Consider the following 21,235-nt stretch of genomic DNA (forward strand, 5'->3'; position numbering starts at 1 on the left):
TGGAAAGCAACGCTGAGAGAATCCCAGTTAGTCGACATCAAATACGATCCCCGACAACATAATTTCGTGATCGAAATCAGGAAATGTGAACGAAAACACGACCGCGATTGCGATGAAGCCGAGAACCGAGAGCCGAGACGAATGTCAAAAACAATAGCGCGCTATATGTCACCAAGGTCGAATGTTATTATTTTATTTCGAAATCATTTTAGACGTATTTTAACACGTTAAGATTTATCGTAATATTATTGCATATTATTCGTATTATTATTACGTATATTATCGTCGCGAGAAACGTGTACGGCGCGCTCGACCTCGAGGTGACCGAACGCGAGGCGCACGTGCCGGCGCCGGCGCCGACATCGGAGTAAAAACACGTGCGCACACTACGCCCGCCGGAGTAAGAATGAATGACTCATGGCTGTCACTAGTCACGTACGCCGTACGCGCCGGGCTCCCCTCTCTTACTATGGAATGCGTGACGTCAAAGACAAGGTCGAGTATGCTCAGTCTCTCTCTCTCTTTCTCCTCGCGCCAGACAATAACAAATACGTACTATATACTACGTGATATAATTTAACGCGTTGAAATATGTACAATCAAATGATTCTAAAATACATATAAAATTCCTTAACTAAAACGATATTATTATTCGATTTATATAATGCGATATATTTAAAATACATGAAACGCGATTACGAAATGTGTAAAATACTTCAACGAAATTAATCTTATGACTTACTGTATGACTATTATAATTGCACGATTTATTTATTATATTCGTAAAAAATTATATCAATGATGTATGTGTGTGTGTGTGTGTGTGTGTGTGTGTGTGTGTGTGTGTGTGTGTGTGTGAACAATTATTTGTAAAAGCGATAGAAATTTATAATATAGATACACACATATATTTATAGACGTATAATAATTAAATATAAATTAATAATGAAAAATATGTACAAATTTACTGCCTGTACTTATTACATTTACTAAATATGTATAACTCTCTGTAATTATAGAAATTTGTCATATTATATTAAATAAATGTTCTCTCTTTCATCGTAACTATTTAATTATTCATTTATATATATTACGTATGTTTGTTTTTTTTTTCTATCAAAAAAAGAAAAAGAACAGATATTCTATCACTAAAAATTAATGTATTAAATACAATTTATTAATATTTTAATATTTGTTTATTATAAAAAAGTTTTTTATTAGATGTGCCTGTTTTTATTATAGCTTATACTATTTAATTTATTCGATTAAAATATGAATTTTTATTAATAAAATATTTTACATAAATATCGGCAATGTAATTCACGAGCAATAATGTATCTTAAAACGCTCGAAAATTCGCTTCTGAATGAATAGGAAAACATATTTCGCAAAGAAGGTATTGTTCTTCCCGCGGATTTTAGCGATACCTTCTTTGCGAATCATGTTTTCTTAATCATTCAGAAGCGAATTTTCGAGCGTTTTAAGATACATTATTGCTCGTGAATTACATTGCCGATATTTATGTAAAATATTTTATTAATAAAAATTCATATTTTAATCGAATAAATTAAATAGTATAAGCTATAATAAAAACAGGCACATCTAATAAAAAACTTTTTTATAATAAACAAATATTAAAATATTAATAAATTGTATTTAATACATTAATTTTTAGTGATAGAATATCTGTTCTTTTTCTTTTTTTGATAGAAAAAAAAAACAAACATACGTAATATATATAAATGAATAATTAAATAGTTACGATGAAAGAGAGAACATTTATTTAATATAATATGACAAATTTCTATAATTACAGAGAGTTATACATATTTAGTAAATGTAATAAGTACAGGCAGTAAATTTGTACATATTTTTCATTATTAATTTATATTTAATTATTATACGTCTATAAATATATGTGTGTATCTATATTATAAATTTCTATCGCTTTTACAAATAATTGTTCACACACACACACACACACACACACACACACACACACACACACACACACACACACATACATCATTGATATAATTTTTTACGAATATAATAAATAAATCGTGCAATTATAATAGTCATACAGTAAGTCATAAGATTAATTTCGTTGAAGTATTTTACACATTTCGTAATCGCGTTTCATGTATTTTAAATATATCGCATTATATAAATCGAATAATAATATCGTTTTAGTTAAGGAATTTTATATGTATTTTAGAATCATTTGATTGTACATATTTCAACGCGTTAAATTATATCACGTAGTATATAGTACGTATTTGTTATTGTCTGGCGCGAGGAGAAAGAGAGAGAGAGACTGAGCATACTCGACCTTGTCTTTGACGTCACGCATTCCATAGTAAGAGAGGGGAGCCCGGCGCGTACGGCGTACGTGACTAGTGACAGCCATGAGTCATTCATTCTTACTCCGGCGGGCGTAGTGTGCGCACGTGTTTTTACTCCGATGTCGGCGCCGGCGCCGGCACGTGCGCCTCGCGTTCGGTCACCTCGAGGTCGAGCGCGCCGTACACGTTTCTCGCGACGATAATATACGTAATAATAATACGAATAATATGCAATAATATTACGATAAATCTTAACGTGTTAAAATACGTCTAAAATGATTTCGAAATAAAATAATAACATTCGACCTTGGTGACATATAGCGCGCTATTGTTTTTGACATTCGTCTCGGCTCTCGGTTCTCGGCTTCATCGCAATCGCGGTCGTGTTTTCGTTCACATTTCCTGATTTCGATCACGAAATTATGTTGTCGGGGATCGTATTTGATGTCGACTAACTGGGATTCTCTCAGCGTTGCTTTCCAGTGAAAAATGATTGATTGAGGAAGATGTTGTCAAATGGATGTCGATTATCGGCGTTTAATTTGCATTTTTTCAATCGTCATTTTTTACCGGGCAACAACGTTTACACGCCTCAAATGCGCGGTTAATATTGAGCTAACGCTCGATAATCGGTTGTTGAGAGCACGGTCTGTGCTTCGGCAACGGGTTTCGGTCCTAGTCGATTAGAGGTCGGTCGATTGTTGGAATAAATCGTTGATGGGCCCCTTTTCTTGTACCGACGTATCGCATTGAGGACGTCGACTGGAGGATTTAGGTCATGATTTACGCTCAGTAAAGAGGTCCGATCCAGTTGATAAATGTTCAGATTGTTGAACATTCATGAAATGGGTGTTCCTCTTGATCTGTCTACCAGCCCTATGACGTATCATGTGGACTGTCTGTATGATAGACACATATGCTCATCCGAAATCGTGCCTAATGAGTTTGAGTCGGTCTAAAATGCGGAACTGCACGAACGAGAATCGAGCGTACCCCATTCGCGATCGATTCCCTCGATCTTCCGTCCTCTTCCGATTCGGACTTAACTCTTGCTCGGAGTTTGATCGCGCCCGACTTGTCGACTTCAAGTATGATTCTCGTGCGTGATGAAATGGGATTTTCGATCGTTTCGAAATTCAGGAGTGCCGTCAAAGTATCGCGCGTAAAAGTGCGGAAGTGCCGTCCAAACTATCGCGCGTTTTTACTTTCGTACGGTTTAAAATATTGCGCGATTTTATTTTTGTGCCGTTTCAGCAAATTGAAAAAAGTATATCGCGCGTATAAAACAATAGTTCCTGACGTCCCTTACAATCTGAGAGGAGGAGGAGGCCTAGGAGAGGCATCCTGCATCGGCGGAGCAACCCCAGGGTAAATATAATTTGTATATTGTTATTTGTAGATTAATTATTATAAATCACGTATATGATTTAATTCAGTTTATTTAGTTGATTGATTTCAACAAGAGAAACTCAGAGATAAAGACTTTTACATAAATCTTATAAAAGTCTATTTATTTAAAAAATAGTTCTTTTTTTTAATTATATAATTATTCGATATTTATATATCTGCTTATTATTGTACGCATTGAATATAAAATTTGATGAGTACATAATAATAATTTGATGAGTATATATAATAATAAATTCTTGAATATTAATTATTTTAAGCGCTGCTATAATTTATATTTTATATTTGTATGTTACAGACAACGTATAGATTCAATATCAACAACTCCGCTGTTGCGCATCAGTGTCGGTGAGTGATAAAAAGCTTTTATTATATTTTAAAGCAACGGATTTGTGTAGAGATTGTAGATGTAGATTAATAGACTTGTAGATAAAGATGTAGATTGTAGATAAATTCGTTGCTTTATCCCTCGGACGGCGGAATGCATGCATGCCGTACTCTGGGTCAATTTTAAATTATAAAAAAATTTCTTTTTGTACGTATTCCAAGAGAAAATTTTATCTTACATTTTTCATTTACTTTTTTTTTTAACTTTTGTTAAAATAGATATACCATTTGTATATTAAAATTGGAAAAAAAAGAAAAATATTAAAAAAATAAAAATATATGATTTATTCCAGTTTTATGCAAGACATACATGAAATATTTATTTTAATTATATATATTTGATTTTTATAAAACAATTTTAAAGATACAAATGTTTAATGACCCGCCGACAGAGGGATTGATATGCATGCTATTATAATATATTTTACATACACCGAAAAAATTATATTCTCAGCTTAAGAATATTTCATTTAACTTTATAATATATTTCTTTGAAATAAACATTAAGAAGATCTTCTTACAATTAGTTTAAGAGAGAAATCTTCTAAAGAGTACTTTCAGATATTCTTAGCAAGTAAGAATATACTTATATACTGAATAGAATATTTTCTTATCATTATATTATTTAATATTTGAGATTAGGAATTCCAAAAACAAAAAAAAAGCAATTTTACAAAGGGACATTTGCTATTTATTAAAATTTTGACAAGTTAGATATATATAATATATTAATATATACAATAGTTTTAATTTCATTATAAATAAGATGTTTTAAAATATATCTTATTTATAATAAAGTAAAAAATTATTCTTATTTATTAAGAATATCTATTAAGAAGACTTATAAAGTCTACATTTAGAGTACAATTTTTTCGGTATATACATACATGATTATATTTGTTATATATCTTTTGCAACTTTTGACGACTAATGGTACGCATTAAAAAACGATTGTATTATAATATCATACGATCCTAAATGAATATATGTCGTCTTATTTGCCGGTGATAATTATTACCGGCAGTAGAAGAAGTTATTTTTCTTCTTCAATTCTTAGCTCGTAGAAATCGAGTTAAAATAACTATAGCCAGGAGCAACAAAGGTAGGTCCAACTGGCTGGAAAAATATAATACGTGGTCAAATACTGGCCATAATACGCGTAACGAAACCACCCCGCGCCTTCGATACCCTGCTAACACCCGCCGGAAACTGCCGTCCGGCGAATACCAGCCGGACAATGGGCAGAGGCGTAGAGCGCTCATTTTTTAATCATATCCAAGCGCTCTACGAGCCTCGAGCAAAGCGGTCCTTTTCATTCCCGGCCATCTTGTCGGCCATCCGAACGAACCGACGAAACCGCGCCCCGCGAGAAGCCGTCAATCACGATCCACCCGCGGCGGATCCATACTCGAATCGATACGCGCCGGCATAGATCGATCGGTCGAGGCCTTCCGCCCACCGAAGCGCGCACAACCCCGCGACATTCGCCGATTGATATTGATATCGATCGCACAAAAATATGAGTATATTCCAAAGTAAAATGTTACAAAGTTTAGAATTAAATATTACTAATCGTCTACAAGTATGCCAATTGGATAATCGGCATTAATTAACAGTAATTAATAAAGTTTCTTTTCCCGAAATTAATATATCAAACGTCCTGCTCTTAAAATTGTAAATTCAAAGCTGCAAGTAGATGATGAATTAAATGAGTCAACTGATGAATAGAATTACAGTAATTAAATAAAATAAAATTATATTACAAATATGTATTTATATATCATATATATATATATATATATATATATATATATATATATATATATATATAGTTACATAAGGGTCTCTTGCAACAATGATCTGGGTTAATTAATTTTGATAAGTAATTTTCCTTTTTTTTTTTCAAATCACGATTAGTTGTTACAGAAAGTGTCTCGCATCAACTTTTTTATTAGTAATACAAAAATTTATACGATTAAATATTTAGCGGGGACCTTCTTTTAGCTCTAATGCTTTAGCTGTATAAATTAAAATGCTTGTCAAGTAAAAATTAAAACTTTTATTTTTTATTTTATCTTTTTTAAAATAATATGTAATGAAAATTAATGAAATTTTTACGATTATGACAGCGAACATGATATAATTCGAACAATTTTTACTTAAATAAAATTAAGTAAAAAATTAATTCATTTTTCTCTAATTAAAAAAGTTTTGTATATATACGTATACATATAATATATCTGATTTTTATTTCATTTAATTGAATCTATCGATATCTAATAGTTTATTTATTGTATTTGTAGAACAATATAATACTCTAAATTATTAAATTGTTGAAAGAAAATTTTTTTTTCATATAAAATAAGTTTTAATTTGTAAAATGTAGAATGTAAAAATAGCGTTTAATAAAAGAAAAAGAATTACCAAAAATCAAAATATTATTGGCAAAATTAGAATATTGACAATATTTACATGGTTATTTGATATTAAAAGTAAATTATTGCCAGTGTGGAGAAATAACAAATTATTTTTAGGTGAAAGTGAATAAGCAAAATGTGTTAATAAATTTTGTGGACATAGCACGGTTCGCAACCAAAACTGTGCACATTATGTGTTATCCATTGAGAACATTCGTGGACATTGGCTCTGTAGTTCAATGTCCACGTTTTTATGTTTACAGCGAGCATATCGCTTTCAGAGATCACGTACCTAAAACCGGGCAGTGGCATCTCTCACGCTTCTCTCTGCTACTACTCTAAACTGACTATTACTGCTATTGACTGAGTCCACAAAAAGCACATGCGTAATGCGTAAGCATACTTTGTATCTTCTTTCTTGAATGCAGGAGAGGAACATCATTTACATTCATGAATTGATTCAGGAAAACGAGAATAAAATCGTAATTACATTTACAATATATATTTGATTAAAAAATTACATTATATTTGAATAAAAATTAGAGTTAACTTTTTTATGTTTATATCAATTAGCTCGTCCTCGACTTATCTAATCTTTTTAGTTTACAATAGGTATATATATTAATTAAAAGTTTTTAAAAATATTTTTTCAAATTTTTTTGAAAATAATTCTTAATATTTATACAGATGTATTCACAATCAGAAAATATTCTAAAATGTGCTTACAAACTTTTATAAGTTTTTTTTGTACGCGCATATAATATTTTTGTTATATAATACTATTCTATACATGTTATCTGTAATTATAAAAAATATATATAATAACATATATATCATACAATTAATTGATATTAATAACTAATAAACATTTATTCGAATATAAATGATTATTATAACAACTTATTTTAATAACAATATTATAGAGATATAATTATAGAGATATAATTATAGAGATATAATTTTATTGCGACTGCGTATAAATTGATTATAATGTTAGCGAATTCAATTTTTGATGTATAAGTACAGAAAATCTATCCTTGATGAAATTCTGTTATCCCCAATAAACATGTATATATATATTAGATTTTTATGGCAGATTCATCAACTGGTTATAAAAACAATTTCATCTTTTTAATAAAGAATTAACTGCCAGGTTTTTGTATATACATACATATAAATCAGCAGTTTATGACAAATAAGTTTTTTGTAAAAATGTTGAATTTACAAAAAATGATACATAAATAAATTGTATATACTTATATACATTGCATTGTAATAAAAATTATTTCAGCTTACAGCCTTAAAAATTCCAGTGTGTAAAATTTGATTCTAGCATCAAATTAATGGTAAGATTCTGCGGCAAGTTCTTCAAGCTAACATTTAAATATTTCAGTCGATTCATCGCCAGATGCACCTCTATCAATGGGTAACGTACTCAGGGATAAAGATTCTAACAACGTAAACTTATTATTGTTCAAATTTAAATATTTTAAAGATGTTAAAGATTCACTTAATGTTTCTGGTAGAAAACTCAAGTTGTTCCTCGATAGATCTAATATTTCTAAAAGCGAAAGATGAGCGAATGCTTTAACATGAATTTTGTCGATTCGATTCCCTGCCAATAACAATATTATATAGTATGAAGATTCTTAAATTGTTATCTAATGCACATTACTTTACATTAAGAAAATGTACTTTTTAATATTTATTTCATTATATAATTTATATTATATATAATATATAATATATACATATTTAGATAATATTGTATATACATATTATTTTTTTGTAAACTTTTGATTTTTTTTTAAATGGTGGATGGTATTTTTTTAGAATAATATTAAATAGCAACTAGAAAAAATATTAATAATTGAAAAAAGCTGAAATAGATGAGACTAAAAAATAAAATAAGAAACTCAACTGCATATATATTTTGTTTTATGAGAGAAACAGTTCGATTTTCATCCATCATGCATAGATCTTTGCTATTTAGTTGGTGAAGTATTTTGACAGAATACTCAAACATCTCAAATCTCTGTCCTACCACACAGCTATTCAATTGAAGCAATATTTTATTATTTGTCATTGAATGTTGCATATCACAGTTCTTATTTTTTTTTCACACTTTACTACTACATACGAACCGAATTTATATCATAGTCATAGAATAAAGTATAGATATACATTCATGTATAAAAAAGAACAATTTTAAGTATAAAGAAATATTAATTATATATTATATATATATATATATTTATTTATTATATATACTATATTTTACGGCATATATATGTTATCCGTATTATAAACAAATATACTTACACATATACATATACAAACATGTCATACAATTAATTGATATTATAATAACTAATATAAAGATTTCGAATATAAATAATTATTATAATAATAACTTATTTAACAATAATTAACAATAATTACAGAGAGGTTATAATTTTATTGAGACTGTATAATTATAAGAATTGATTAATATTAGTAAATTCAATTTTCGATGTATAAGTGCGGAAAATCTATCATCGAAGAAATTCTGTTATCCCCCATAAACATATATACATAGAAGCAGTTTTTGGCAGACTCATCAACTCTTTAAAAAAAATTCATCTTTTTATAAAGATGTGCTGTCCGATTTTTATACATAAGTCAGCATTATAAAAATTAGGCTTTTTGAAAAAAGTGATGAATTTACAAAAAAACGACATATATTACAATAAGTTTAATTTTTGTAAACTGTTGGATTATATACAAAAATTCGGCAGTACATCTTTATAAAAAAGATGAATTTTTTGTAAAGAGTTGATGAGTCTGCAACAAAAATGTTAATATATATTTTTTTAGAATAATAGAACTTCATCGATGATAGATTTTCTGCACTTATATACATCAAAAATTAAATTCACTAACATTAATCAATTATATATATAATATATTTGCATTATAATAAAAATTATTTTGGTTTGCATCTATAAAAATTTCAGTATATAAAATTTAACTACTCCAAATGAATCGTAAGATTCTGCGGCAAGTTCTTCAAGTAACTAATATTTAAATATTTCAGTCGATTCATCGCCAGATGCACCTCTATCAATGCTGGTAACGTATTCAGGGATAAAGATTCTAACAACGTAAACTTATTATTGTTCAAATTTAAATATTTTAAAGATGTTAAAGATTCACTTAATGTTTCTGGTAGAAAACTCAAGCTGTTCCTCGATAGATCTAATATTTCTAAAAGCGAAAGATGAGCGAATGCTTTAACATGAATTTTGTCAATTCGATTCCCTGCCAATAACAATTTCGTCAATTTCGGCATTTGCACGAAAGCATTTGCAATTATATTCGTCATATTGTTATCATTAAGAAACAAATTGCTGATTATTGTTTCTTTTGAAATCTGCGGAACACCTTCGAGCTTGTTGAAACTCAAATCGAGCGATCTCAAAAACAACAATTTGTCAAATATCTCTGAAGGCAAGTAATTTATTTGATTTCTGGATAAATTCAAATAGACCAATTTTTTAGTATCTTCGAAAGCGTTTGATTCAATAGAATCAATTTCATTATTGGAAATGGAAAGATAATGTAAATTTTTCAAGCCAGTCATCACTAGACCATAATTACGTGAATTATCCTGTTGTGAATTATATCGAGAATCATATGGATTATTATACTGCGTTTGATATCCATGTCGACAATATTGATTATGTAAATGATTACGCGAATAATTATTGTTCTTCACATATTTCAGATTATTATTATCCAAGTTTAATGCTAATAAGTTTACTTGTTCTTCATTAAAAGCTAAGGAAATGAGCGAGTTATCGTGGAGATCAAGGAAGTATAAACTATTTGGCAATAACTTTATAAAATTAGTATCTTTTATCTTGTTATAGGATAGATCTAGAATCTTCAGTTTTGGGAATGGAGTTTTATTTGTAGGAGTTCGTAAGTCAACCATATAACTTTTACGAATAGACAAGATTTCTAAATTAGGATATTCTCCAGAAATGTCAAGGATATATGAATTATAGTAATTGTTATAATTATTGGAAGATGCACTATTTAGAAAAAGAATCTTTAAGTTTTCATGACTTCCAAAGTTGAAGAGGTTCTCCCACCTGATATTATAAGAAAGAATCAATTGAGTCAAATTAGGAAGTTTGTTGAAGGCGCCTTTTTGGATGTTCTCGATGTAAGTGCTCGTAAAATTGAGACAAGTAATCCAAGAACTACTGATAAAATCCTGACTAATAGAGGTAATCTTTGGAGCAAAGTTAAAGGAAATTATTTCATTCTTGCATAGATATGGGCCAAATTCATTTACAAAGTCCGGAAATTTCAAGATTTCAATATCATCGGCTGTTGATAGCGTGGACCAACAAATAAAAATGATGATTGCAAAAGAAAACTGCATGATATTGGATCTCTGCAAATATAATAAAAAATATCTTTCAAAAATATAATATAATAGAAATGGATACAAAATATTATAATAAATAAAATTATACTAACATTAATTAACATTAATGACAAAAATCTGTATAAAATTATAATTATGATAAAAAAATTTATGTAAGATAATGAAAAATTCAGATATAAAAGTTATAGCGAGTATAATAGTAAAAAAATTATGTTTTATTAGTTATATATAATAATTATATATATATTAATTTAATTCTTATTGGATGTTTATTTCAAAACTCAAATCGAATATTAGGATCAATTTGAAGGTAAATCGAGACTAGCTAATTAAAGTTTTATCTGTAAAATTTGAACAAATAAGTAATGATGAAGTTTTATAGTTTGATGCTTTTTAATGTCATTAGAACTATTACATTCACAAAATAAACGTAATTTTGTGAGAAATTTATTAATTAATAAAACTATTTTTCGATTTTTTTTAAAAAGGTATGAAAAATGGATCAAATTGACACTAACGTTCGATGAGGGTTAATTATATCATAAAAAAATTGCATAATAATTATTATAGTATTAGAGAATATAAAAATAGATTTTTTTAATATTAAATACAAAAATATTTTATTTATATATATTTGAAACTGTTTCAAAATAATATGAAAATTAAGCATACCATTTTAATAAAATACTTTCTCCAAAGTGTTGTTCAAATTAATTGATGACTTCCTTGTGATGTACTGTGAATATATATCGACTACTTGTCAGGATTGCTCTTAGAATACTGCAATTATGTTGTCATGCCAGTTTTGATAAAGTGTATATTAAAGAGCTAAGAACGTCATAATCAAAACCCCCATCCATCTGAAGACAAAACAATAGATAATTTTCTATCTCGTAACTCAGATATCCGTTCCGAGTATAATTTAAATTTCTTCAAAAATTATTTCTATAATATATTCAATAAAATAAGTCAAAATATTGTCTGAAAAAATGTAAGTTTATTTTATATTATAAGGATTTTTAAAAATATTTTCTTTTTCAATATTTATATGCGTATTAAGAAAATATATGTAAAAATAAAATATAAAAAAATTACAAAAGTATGAAGATTCTTAAATTGTTAATACACATTACTTTATATTAAGAAAATGTACTTTTTAATATCTATTTCATTATATAATTTATATTATATATAATATATACATATTTAGATAATATATACATATTATTTTTTGTAAATTTTTGATTTTTTCTGAAATGGTTAATTATATGCTATGTAGTAAGTTCTGATAAAGCATTTAAACCAATACAGTCGGACCTCTTATTCTACGACAAAAAAATCTTATGCTACGACCGCGAAAAGAGAATTATACCCTCACTCTCAAATTTTTGTCGTAGGATCAGAGGTTTAAGGGGAAGATTCCAGACCGAAAATGTCGTAGGATAAAAGGTCCGAATGTATATATAATATATAATATATACATATTTTTTGTAAACTTTTGATTTTTTCTGAAATGATTAATTATATACTATCATGCCAGGTCTGATAAAGCATTTAAACCAATATAATATTTATCAAAATTGTATATTAAAAAGCTAAGAACATGTAATAATCAGCACGCCGATGTTTATTCCCGAAGAGATAATTTTCTATCTCCATGACCCGGATATCTGTTCCAAGCACAGAATAAGTTATTTTAAAGTTATCTCTATATTAAAAAAAAAGTCAAAATCTTGTCTAATGATGCTTATTTTATATTAAGTATAGAGATTTTGAAAAAGATTATCTTTTTCAATATTTATAGTATATATGTATAAAAAATAATAACAAAATACAATATATAAAAAAACTTATAATTTATATTAGAATATGCAGATTCTTAAATTATGTCATGTTAATACACTATACTCTCTTTTCAATATTTATGTATAATTTCATTATTTTCTTTAAAATATACTTTTGATTTTTTTGAGAATGGTGCATAGTATCTTTTAAGAATAATATTAAATAGCAACTAGAAAAAATATTAATAATTGTAAAAGGCTGAAATGGATGAGACTAAAAAATAAAATAAAAAATCTCAACCGCATACATATTTTGTTTTATGAGAGAAACAGTTCGATTTTCATCCATTATGCATAGATCTTTGCTATTTAGTTGGTGAAGTATTTTGACAGAATACTCCCATCTCAAATCTTTGTCTTACCACACAGCTGTTCAATTGAAGCAATATTTTATTATCTGTCATTGAATGTTGCATATCACTTTTATCAGCTCTTATTTTACTTTCATTTTATTAGTACATACGAACCGAATTTATATCATAGAATAAAGTATAGATATGCATTCATGTATAAAAAAAACAATTTTAAGTATAAGGAAATATTAATTATATATTATATATATATATATATATATATATATATATATATATATATATATATGTGTGTGTATATAAATATATATATATATATATTTATTTATTATATATACCTATTATATTTTGCAGCATATATATGTTATCCGTATTATAAAAAAATATATATACACATACATACAAATATGTCATACAATTAACTGATATTATAATAACTATCATAAAGATTTCGAATATAAATAATTATTATAATAATAACTTATTTAATAACAATAATTACAGAGAAGTTATAATTTTATTGAGACTGTAATTATAAGAATTGATTAATGTTAGTAAATTCAATTTTCGATGTATAACCCAGATAGAAATACATGATGATCACGTTTCATCATAGTGTGAGCGTCATACTACTACCTTCAACTTAATATCTTTTTGAAGATCATTACATGATTAACATAACATGAAAACAAAATGTACACAAATGTGTAAAAAATGTGTATGATTTATACAATAATTATACATGATATGATGATGACATACCACGTTTCATTACAATGTGATCGTCATAATATTATCACATGAGATATATTTCTGACATCATAATGTGACTGCGCTTTGAGCAGCATATACACACGCATCTGTATGCATTTCTGAAATAATATTATACAATATATGTATATGCATGCTGAGCACAATATGATATCATTTTTCTATCTGGGAAGTGCGGAAAATCTATGATCGAAGAAATTCTGTTATCCCCAATAAACATATATACATAGAAGCAGTTTTTGGCAGACTCATCAACTCTTTAAAAAAAATTCATCTTTTTATAAAGATGTGCTGTCCGATTTTTATACATAAGTCAGCATTATAAAAATTAGGCTTTTTGAAAAAAGTGATGAATTTACAAAAAAACGACATATATTACAATAAGTTTAATTTTTGTAAACTGTTGGATTATATACAAAAATTCGGCAGTACATCTTTATAAAAAAGATGAATTTTTTGTAAAGAGTTGATGAGTCTGCAACAAAAATGTTAATATATATTTTTTTAGAATAATAGAACTTCATCGATGATAGATTTTCTGCACTTATATACATCAAAAATTAAATTCACTAACATTAATCAATTATATATATAATATATTTGCATTATAATAAAAATTATTTCGGTTTGCATCTATAAAAATTTCAGTGTATAAAATTTAACTATTCCAAATGAATCGTAAGATTCTGCGGCAAGTTCTTCAAGTAACTAACATTTAAATATTTCAGTCGATTCATCGCCAGATGCACCTCTATCAATGCTGGTAACGTATTCAGGGATAAAGATTCTAACAAAGTAAACTTATTATAGTTCAAATTTAAATATTTTAAAGATGTTAAAGATTCACTTAATGTTTCTGGTAGAAAACTCAAGTTGTTCCTCGATAGATCTAATATTTCTAAAAACGAAAGATGAGCGAATGCTTTAACATGTATTTCGTCGATTCCATTCCCTCCCAATGACAATTTCGTCAATTTCGGCATTTGCACGAAAGCATTTGCAATTATATTCGTAATATTGTTATCATTAAGAAACAAATTGCTGATTATTGTTTCTTTTGAAATCTGCGGAACACCTTCGAACTTGTTGAAACTCAAATCGAGCGATCTCAAAAACAACAATTTGTCAAATATCTCTGAAGGCAAGTAATTTATTTGATTTCTGGATAAATTCAAATAGACCAATTTTTTAGTATCTTCGAAAGCGTTTGATTCAATAGAATCAATTTCATTATTGGAAATGGAAAGATAATGTAAATTTTTCAAGCCAGTCATCACTAGACCAAAATTACGTGAATTATCCTGTTGTGAATTATATCGAGAATCATATGGATTATAATAATGCATTGGATATTCAATATATTGATTATATTGATTATGTAAATTATCACGCGAATAATTGTTGTTCACATATTTCAGATTATTATTATCCACGTTTAGTGCCAATAAGTTTACTCGTTCTTCATCAAAAGCCAAAGAAGTGAGCGAGTTATCGTGGAGATCAAGGAAGTATAAACTATTTGGCAATAACTTTATAAAATTAGTATCTTTTATCTTGTTATAGGACAGATCTAGAATCTTCAGTTTTGGGAATGGAGTTTTATTTGTAAGAGTTCGTAAGTCATTCATATAATTTTTACGAATAGATAAGATTTCTAAATTAGGATATTCTCCAAAAATATCAAGGATATATGAATTGTAATCGTTATAATTATTGGAAGATGCACTATTTAGAAAAAGAATCTTTAAGTTTTCATGACTTCCAAAGTTGAAGAGGTTCTCCCGCTTGATATTGTTATAAGAAAGAATCAATTGAGTCAAATTAGGAAGTTTGTTGAAGGCGCCTTTTTGGATGTTCTCGATGTAAGTGCTCGTAAAATTGAGACAAGTAATCCAAGAACTACTGATAAAATCTTGACTAATAGAGGTAATCTTTGGAGCAAAGTTAAAGGAAATTATTTCATTCTTGCATAGATATGGGCCAAATTCATTTACAAAGTCCGGAAATTTCAAGATTTCAATATCATCGGCTGTTGATAGCGTGGACCAACAAATAAAAATGATGATTGCAAAAGAAAACTGCATGATATTGGATCTCTGCAAATATAATAAAAAATATCTTTCAAAAATATAATATAATAGAAATGGATACAAAATATTATAATAAATAAAATTATACTAACATTAATTAACATTAATGACAAAAATCTGTATAAAATTATAATTATGATAAAAAAATTTATGTAAGATAATGAAAAATTCAGATATAAAAGTTATAGCGAGTATAATAGTAAAAAAATTATGTTTTATTAGTTATATATAATAATTATATATATATTAATTTAATTCTTATTGGATGTTTATTTCAAAACTCAAATCGAATATTAGGATCAATTTGAAGGTAAATCGAGACTAGCTAATTAAAGTTTTATCTGTTGAAATCTGTTAAATTTGAACAAATAAGTAATGATGAAGTTTTATAGTTTGATGCTTTTTAATGTCATTAGAACTATTACATTCACAAAATAAACGTTGTAATTTTGTGAGAAATTTATTAAATAATAAAACTATTTTTCGATTTTTTTTTAAAAGGTATGAAAAATGGATCAAATTGACACTAATATTCGATGAGGGTTAATTATATCATAAAAAATTACATAATAATTATTATAGTATTAGAGAATATAAAAATACATTTTTTTAATATTAAATACAAAAATATTTTATTTATATATATTTTAAACTGTTTCAAAACAATATGAAAATTAAGCATACCATTTTAATAAAATACTTTCTCCAAAGTGTTGTTCAAATTAATTGATGGCTACCTTGTGAATATATATCGACTGCTTGTCAGGATTGCTCTTAGAATACTGCAATTATGTTGTGATGCCAGTTTTGATAAAGTGTATATTAAAGAGCTAAGAACATGTGATAATCACGCCGATATTTATTCCTGAATATATAATTTTCTATCTCGTCTACATGACCCGGATATCTGTTCCAAGCACAGTATAAGTTATTTTAAAAAGTTATCTCTATATTTAAAAAAAAGTAAAAATTTTGTCTAATGATGCTTATTTTATATTAAGTATAGAAAATTTTAAAAAAGGTTATCTTTTTCAATATTTATAATATATATATATATATATATATATATAATAATAACAAAATACATATATAAAAAAACTTATAATTTATGATATTAGAATATGTAGATTCTTATTAAATTATGTCATGTTAAAACACTATACTTTCCAATATTTATGTATAATTTCATTATCCTTATAATATACTTTTAATTTTCTTGAGAACGGTGCATAGTATCTTTTAAGAATAATATTAAATAGCTACAAGAAAAAAATATTAAAAATTGAAAAAAGCTGAAATGGATGAGACTAAAAAATACAAAATAACAAAAATAGAAAAATGACTGCATGTACATTTTGTTCCATGAGAGAAACATTTCGATTTTTATTTATCATGCGTAGATCTTTGAATATCATTTCATTGATAAAGCATTCTAGGTCAGAGTACACATAAACATCAAGACTCTATCTTATCATACAACTTATTGAATTAAAGCAATATTCTTATGATTGCATACATGTATCTGTTATTGAATATTACGTCTCATGAATCTTAGTTTAATTTCACTCTACTGCTCTAAGCGAACTGAACTGTTTATATCATAGAATAAAGTATAAATATATATAAAGTACATAGATATACATTAATATATAAAAAGGAAAACTTTTAATATTATAAGGAAATACTATGTGTGTAATAATTTAATCAATAAATGACCTAAAAATTCTTAACACTCTCGAAACAAAATATAAATTGAGAAATGTTTATTGTATATATAAGCATATTTACAAAAGAATACATATTTAAACATATACCATTAAATATCAAGTTAAACAAATCTTTATGCAGTTGACTTGTTATAGTTTAACAAGTATTGTTATAATTTAATAAATATAATCATTTTAGAAGCCTACCCTAGAAGGTGGTGTAGCAAAGTATTTCTTGTTTCTCCTCGCAAAATTGCGGCTACGAATAAAAAGAAGAAATATGTATACCAATAGAAAAAATGTACTGAATATGAATAATTTACTCTTCATACTTTACTTACCTAGAAGAAAGTGGAGTATTAAAGAAACCGCGGGAGATACTACGCTTAAGGAGCGATTCTGTCGACGGTGTATGCTTCAATTCACCCGTTTTTGGAGTACAAATATCATTCGAATTCACTGGATTCACATAAGTAGCCCAATAATCGGATGGAAGTTGAAGCAGATTTTCCACTACCTAGAATAAATTATTTTAAAGTATGTTTGTGATAGCTATTTATAATAATACATAGATATAAAAAATTTTTCTTACTGCAACTTGATGTTTGGTTTCACTGAGCATAGTGAGAGATGGTTCCTTGGAAGTATAACCAACTAAAGTTGGTCCAAAAACTTTGGCAAGATTACTGATGGGCATTTTACATTCGGGACTACTCGATACTCTCTGTAAATGTAACATCAGGAAGGCCAAAGTATCCCGATTCGGTTGCGGCAATTCTGAAATTGCTTGATAAAGAGCGGCATCAGCATCTTGTTTATCTGTAAATGTTGTCGCACGTACAAAGTCTCCCATCAAAGCGACAGTGATCAGCGGCTCACGTAAAGATCTGTAAAACGCTAATTTCGTTTCTTTCTTTCTTTTTTAAATACATACATATACTGCATTTATTAAATCTACAAATAATGTATATACCTGAGAAAATCTTTCAAAGTAGAACAGATAGTTGCGATATCAACATTTGAAAGATTTGGAGCACCTCTGCCCTTTAGGAATTTATCCTTAAGACATTTGGCGTCTGCGGTCGCTCCGTTTACTCTATATAAACCTTGTTCGTTCATTCCACGTAATTCAACTTCATTAATGCAATGCACTACTATGGAAGGCACCATAGGTGGTATTATAGGTGTGTAATCAGCTATAGTGCCCTATACAAATATACAAATGACATTCAGTAAAAGTATGGATTTGAATGTTTTATGGATAGAATTACTGTAAATTTATGATACTCACGGGTACACCACGTAACGTAGGCGTATTTCCTGTTGGTACACATGGCAGTGGCACTAAATCTTTGCATTCAGTATGGGCTGTAGCTCTACAATCTCTGCATTTTTGAACAATCTTTCCAAATCGAATTCTATCAAAAGATTAAAGGATAAATTAATTAATAAATTAAGAACATTAGGGTATTTTTTTATAAATCTACTTCTATTAATTTGAAAAAGATGACAATAAGATATATTTAGATATCTACACTCAGCTATGATAAATAAACTTACTTTTTTCCACAAGGTGTGCACATTTCTGGCTTAATGACAGTTTTGGCTGCAAAACTGTGATTCCTGGACATTTTTGTATTCATAGTATATCCACCAATGTTTGGACTAGGTTTGAAGACATCTTCCGTATCTGAAGTTGATGTAAGAATGTCAGCTTGTGGTGCTGATGGCTAAAAATAAAGAATTATTATACATAAATTACATTTAATTATAAATATAAAAAGAAGACAGTTTAGTTAAAGTAAGTCAGTTTAATAACATACTGCTGTATCTAATGGTACTTTGTTTGGATCTATGTGTGACAGTTTTGATTTGTTGTGTTCTCCGCTACTTTTACGACGTTTGCGTATATTTTGTGAAGAAACTTGAGGATCTGCATTTTCATCACCAGGTATAGCTTCAATTGTAGACGATGCGGTAATCGCACCATCTTTCGGCACAACTACAGTAGTAGTAGCTACTATTCTATCAGAAGAATTTAATTCTGTAACTTTGTGCAATGAACTACGGCGTTGTTTTTTAGAATATTCGCTACTGGGACGATGATCCTTCCACTGGCGCTTTCCACTCTTCTGATTTTGTTGTAAAATAGTACTGGTGTCTAAATCATCTTCGGATTTTGATAGACAATTAAGATCGCTTAATATTGAGCCTGTGGAATCCAACTCGGCTATTGTATTAAGTCTAAAATAAAAGCAGCATAATATTGTTAGATATCCAACATTGAGATCAATCTTTATTTATCAAAATCTTCATTACTTACTTATCAATGTGAATGTCTTGAATATGCATATTATTTTGTTGATTCAAAGAAGTATTATTAAGAAACTGTAGTTTTTCTCTAGTTTCATCATTTAGATTTCTACCTGCATCGGTAAACAAGAAATTCCTGGCTGTAGAGATTTGTTTCTCCTGGAAAATAAATACAAATATAAATTATTATAGGTCAAATATATCTTTAAAAGTACATCTATTCCACAGAATATATTTCAACTACCAATGAATCTTTCTGCTCCTCAGCGATACGACGTCTGCGATTTTCCTCCTCCAAGTTTCTTCTAGCATGACGCAGTTTTCTATCCAGTCCTGCAATCTCGTGATGAGCCTTATCCAGAGCTGAATGAAGTCTTTGGCATTCTTGTTCCGACGCCAACCATTTTTGTCTCATTTCCTCTTGATTTAAGGCAAATTGCAGGAATTCTATACAAAACAATGTTGAAGCAAAATCACATTTTAGAAAATTCCAAAAACGCTATTGCATAGCAAAAATTCGAAAATATATAGCGTAACGAAAGACAATTTTAATTTCTCATGACTATTGACCGACGTACCTTCCTCGCAGGATCCATTTATAAGGACATTCGAACATCTCACCAATTCGTCGTAGGTTGCTATAAGTGACAACGAAGTCATTCTGTGATTCTTATTTTATATCGTTTCTTCCGTAAACTTTTATACAATTCACATGTCACTCGCGATTTACTCTTTACCAACAATTATGCGCAACCTGAAGAAATTGACGCAAATACAACTCAATTAATGACGATCGGTTGTACGAACGAACCAACGAACGTATGTTATATGCGTTGGAATTTTTAAAACTAGACCCCTTTCCGCGACCGTTAAAATTCGATAGAAGCGACCTCTGAAGAGCGTGAATTATTCATGTTACCAACTGATTTCGCTCATTGTTGAAAACAAGTTACTACAGTTTCGAATCATTTGATTGACCAATCAGAACGAAAGGCGCAAAGGTTTCTTCTCTCTGATTGGTCAATCAAGTCTCATTGATTCAGATCGTTGATTTTACTAGAGTTCCTAGATTTTTGCATAAAATTTCTTTAAAATTTATTGGTTTATCCTTTTCGAATTTGGAATTATGTATTATATCAAATTTTTATTATGCAAAACACAGAAATCATATGTATATATTTTTTCTATTTATCATGTAGTAAATAC

At 28.1% G+C, this 21,235-nt stretch overlaps 2 protein-coding genes across 2 annotated transcripts; both read right to left on the bottom strand.

Annotated features, from left to right (window-relative positions):
* Nucleotides 1–8,997: 8,997 nt before the first annotated feature.
* LOC140662974 (uncharacterized) lies at nucleotides 8,998–16,868 on the bottom strand. The gene is made up of 4 exons (XM_072886819.1): nucleotides 16,695–16,868; nucleotides 14,584–16,016; nucleotides 13,201–13,207; nucleotides 8,998–11,000 (listed from the first exon to the last, which is right to left on the bottom strand). Exons 1-4 carry the CDS (start codon nucleotides 16,695–16,697, stop codon nucleotides 9,567–9,569), a joined length of 2,877 nt encoding a protein of 958 aa, XP_072742920.1. The 5' UTR covers nucleotides 16,698–16,868; the 3' UTR covers nucleotides 8,998–9,566.
* Nucleotides 16,869–17,819: 951 nt separating this feature from the next.
* Nucleotides 17,820–20,883, bottom strand: Tum (Rac GTPase activating protein tumbleweed). Its single transcript, XM_072896037.1, has 10 exons — nucleotides 20,608–20,883; nucleotides 20,274–20,476; nucleotides 20,040–20,188; nucleotides 19,540–19,960; nucleotides 19,277–19,446; nucleotides 19,008–19,134; nucleotides 18,690–18,922; nucleotides 18,309–18,603; nucleotides 18,058–18,233; nucleotides 17,820–17,975 (listed from the first exon to the last, which is right to left on the bottom strand). The coding sequence occupies exons 1-10, from the start codon at nucleotides 20,687–20,689 to the stop codon at nucleotides 17,912–17,914; spliced, it is 1,920 nt and encodes a 639-aa protein (XP_072752138.1). The 5' UTR covers nucleotides 20,690–20,883; the 3' UTR covers nucleotides 17,820–17,911.
* Between the last annotated feature and the right edge of the window lie 352 nt (nucleotides 20,884–21,235).

This window comes from Anoplolepis gracilipes, chromosome 1 (assembly GCF_047496725.1).
Source record: "Anoplolepis gracilipes chromosome 1, ASM4749672v1, whole genome shotgun sequence".
Classification (NCBI taxonomy): Eukaryota; Metazoa; Arthropoda; class Insecta; order Hymenoptera; family Formicidae; genus Anoplolepis; species Anoplolepis gracilipes.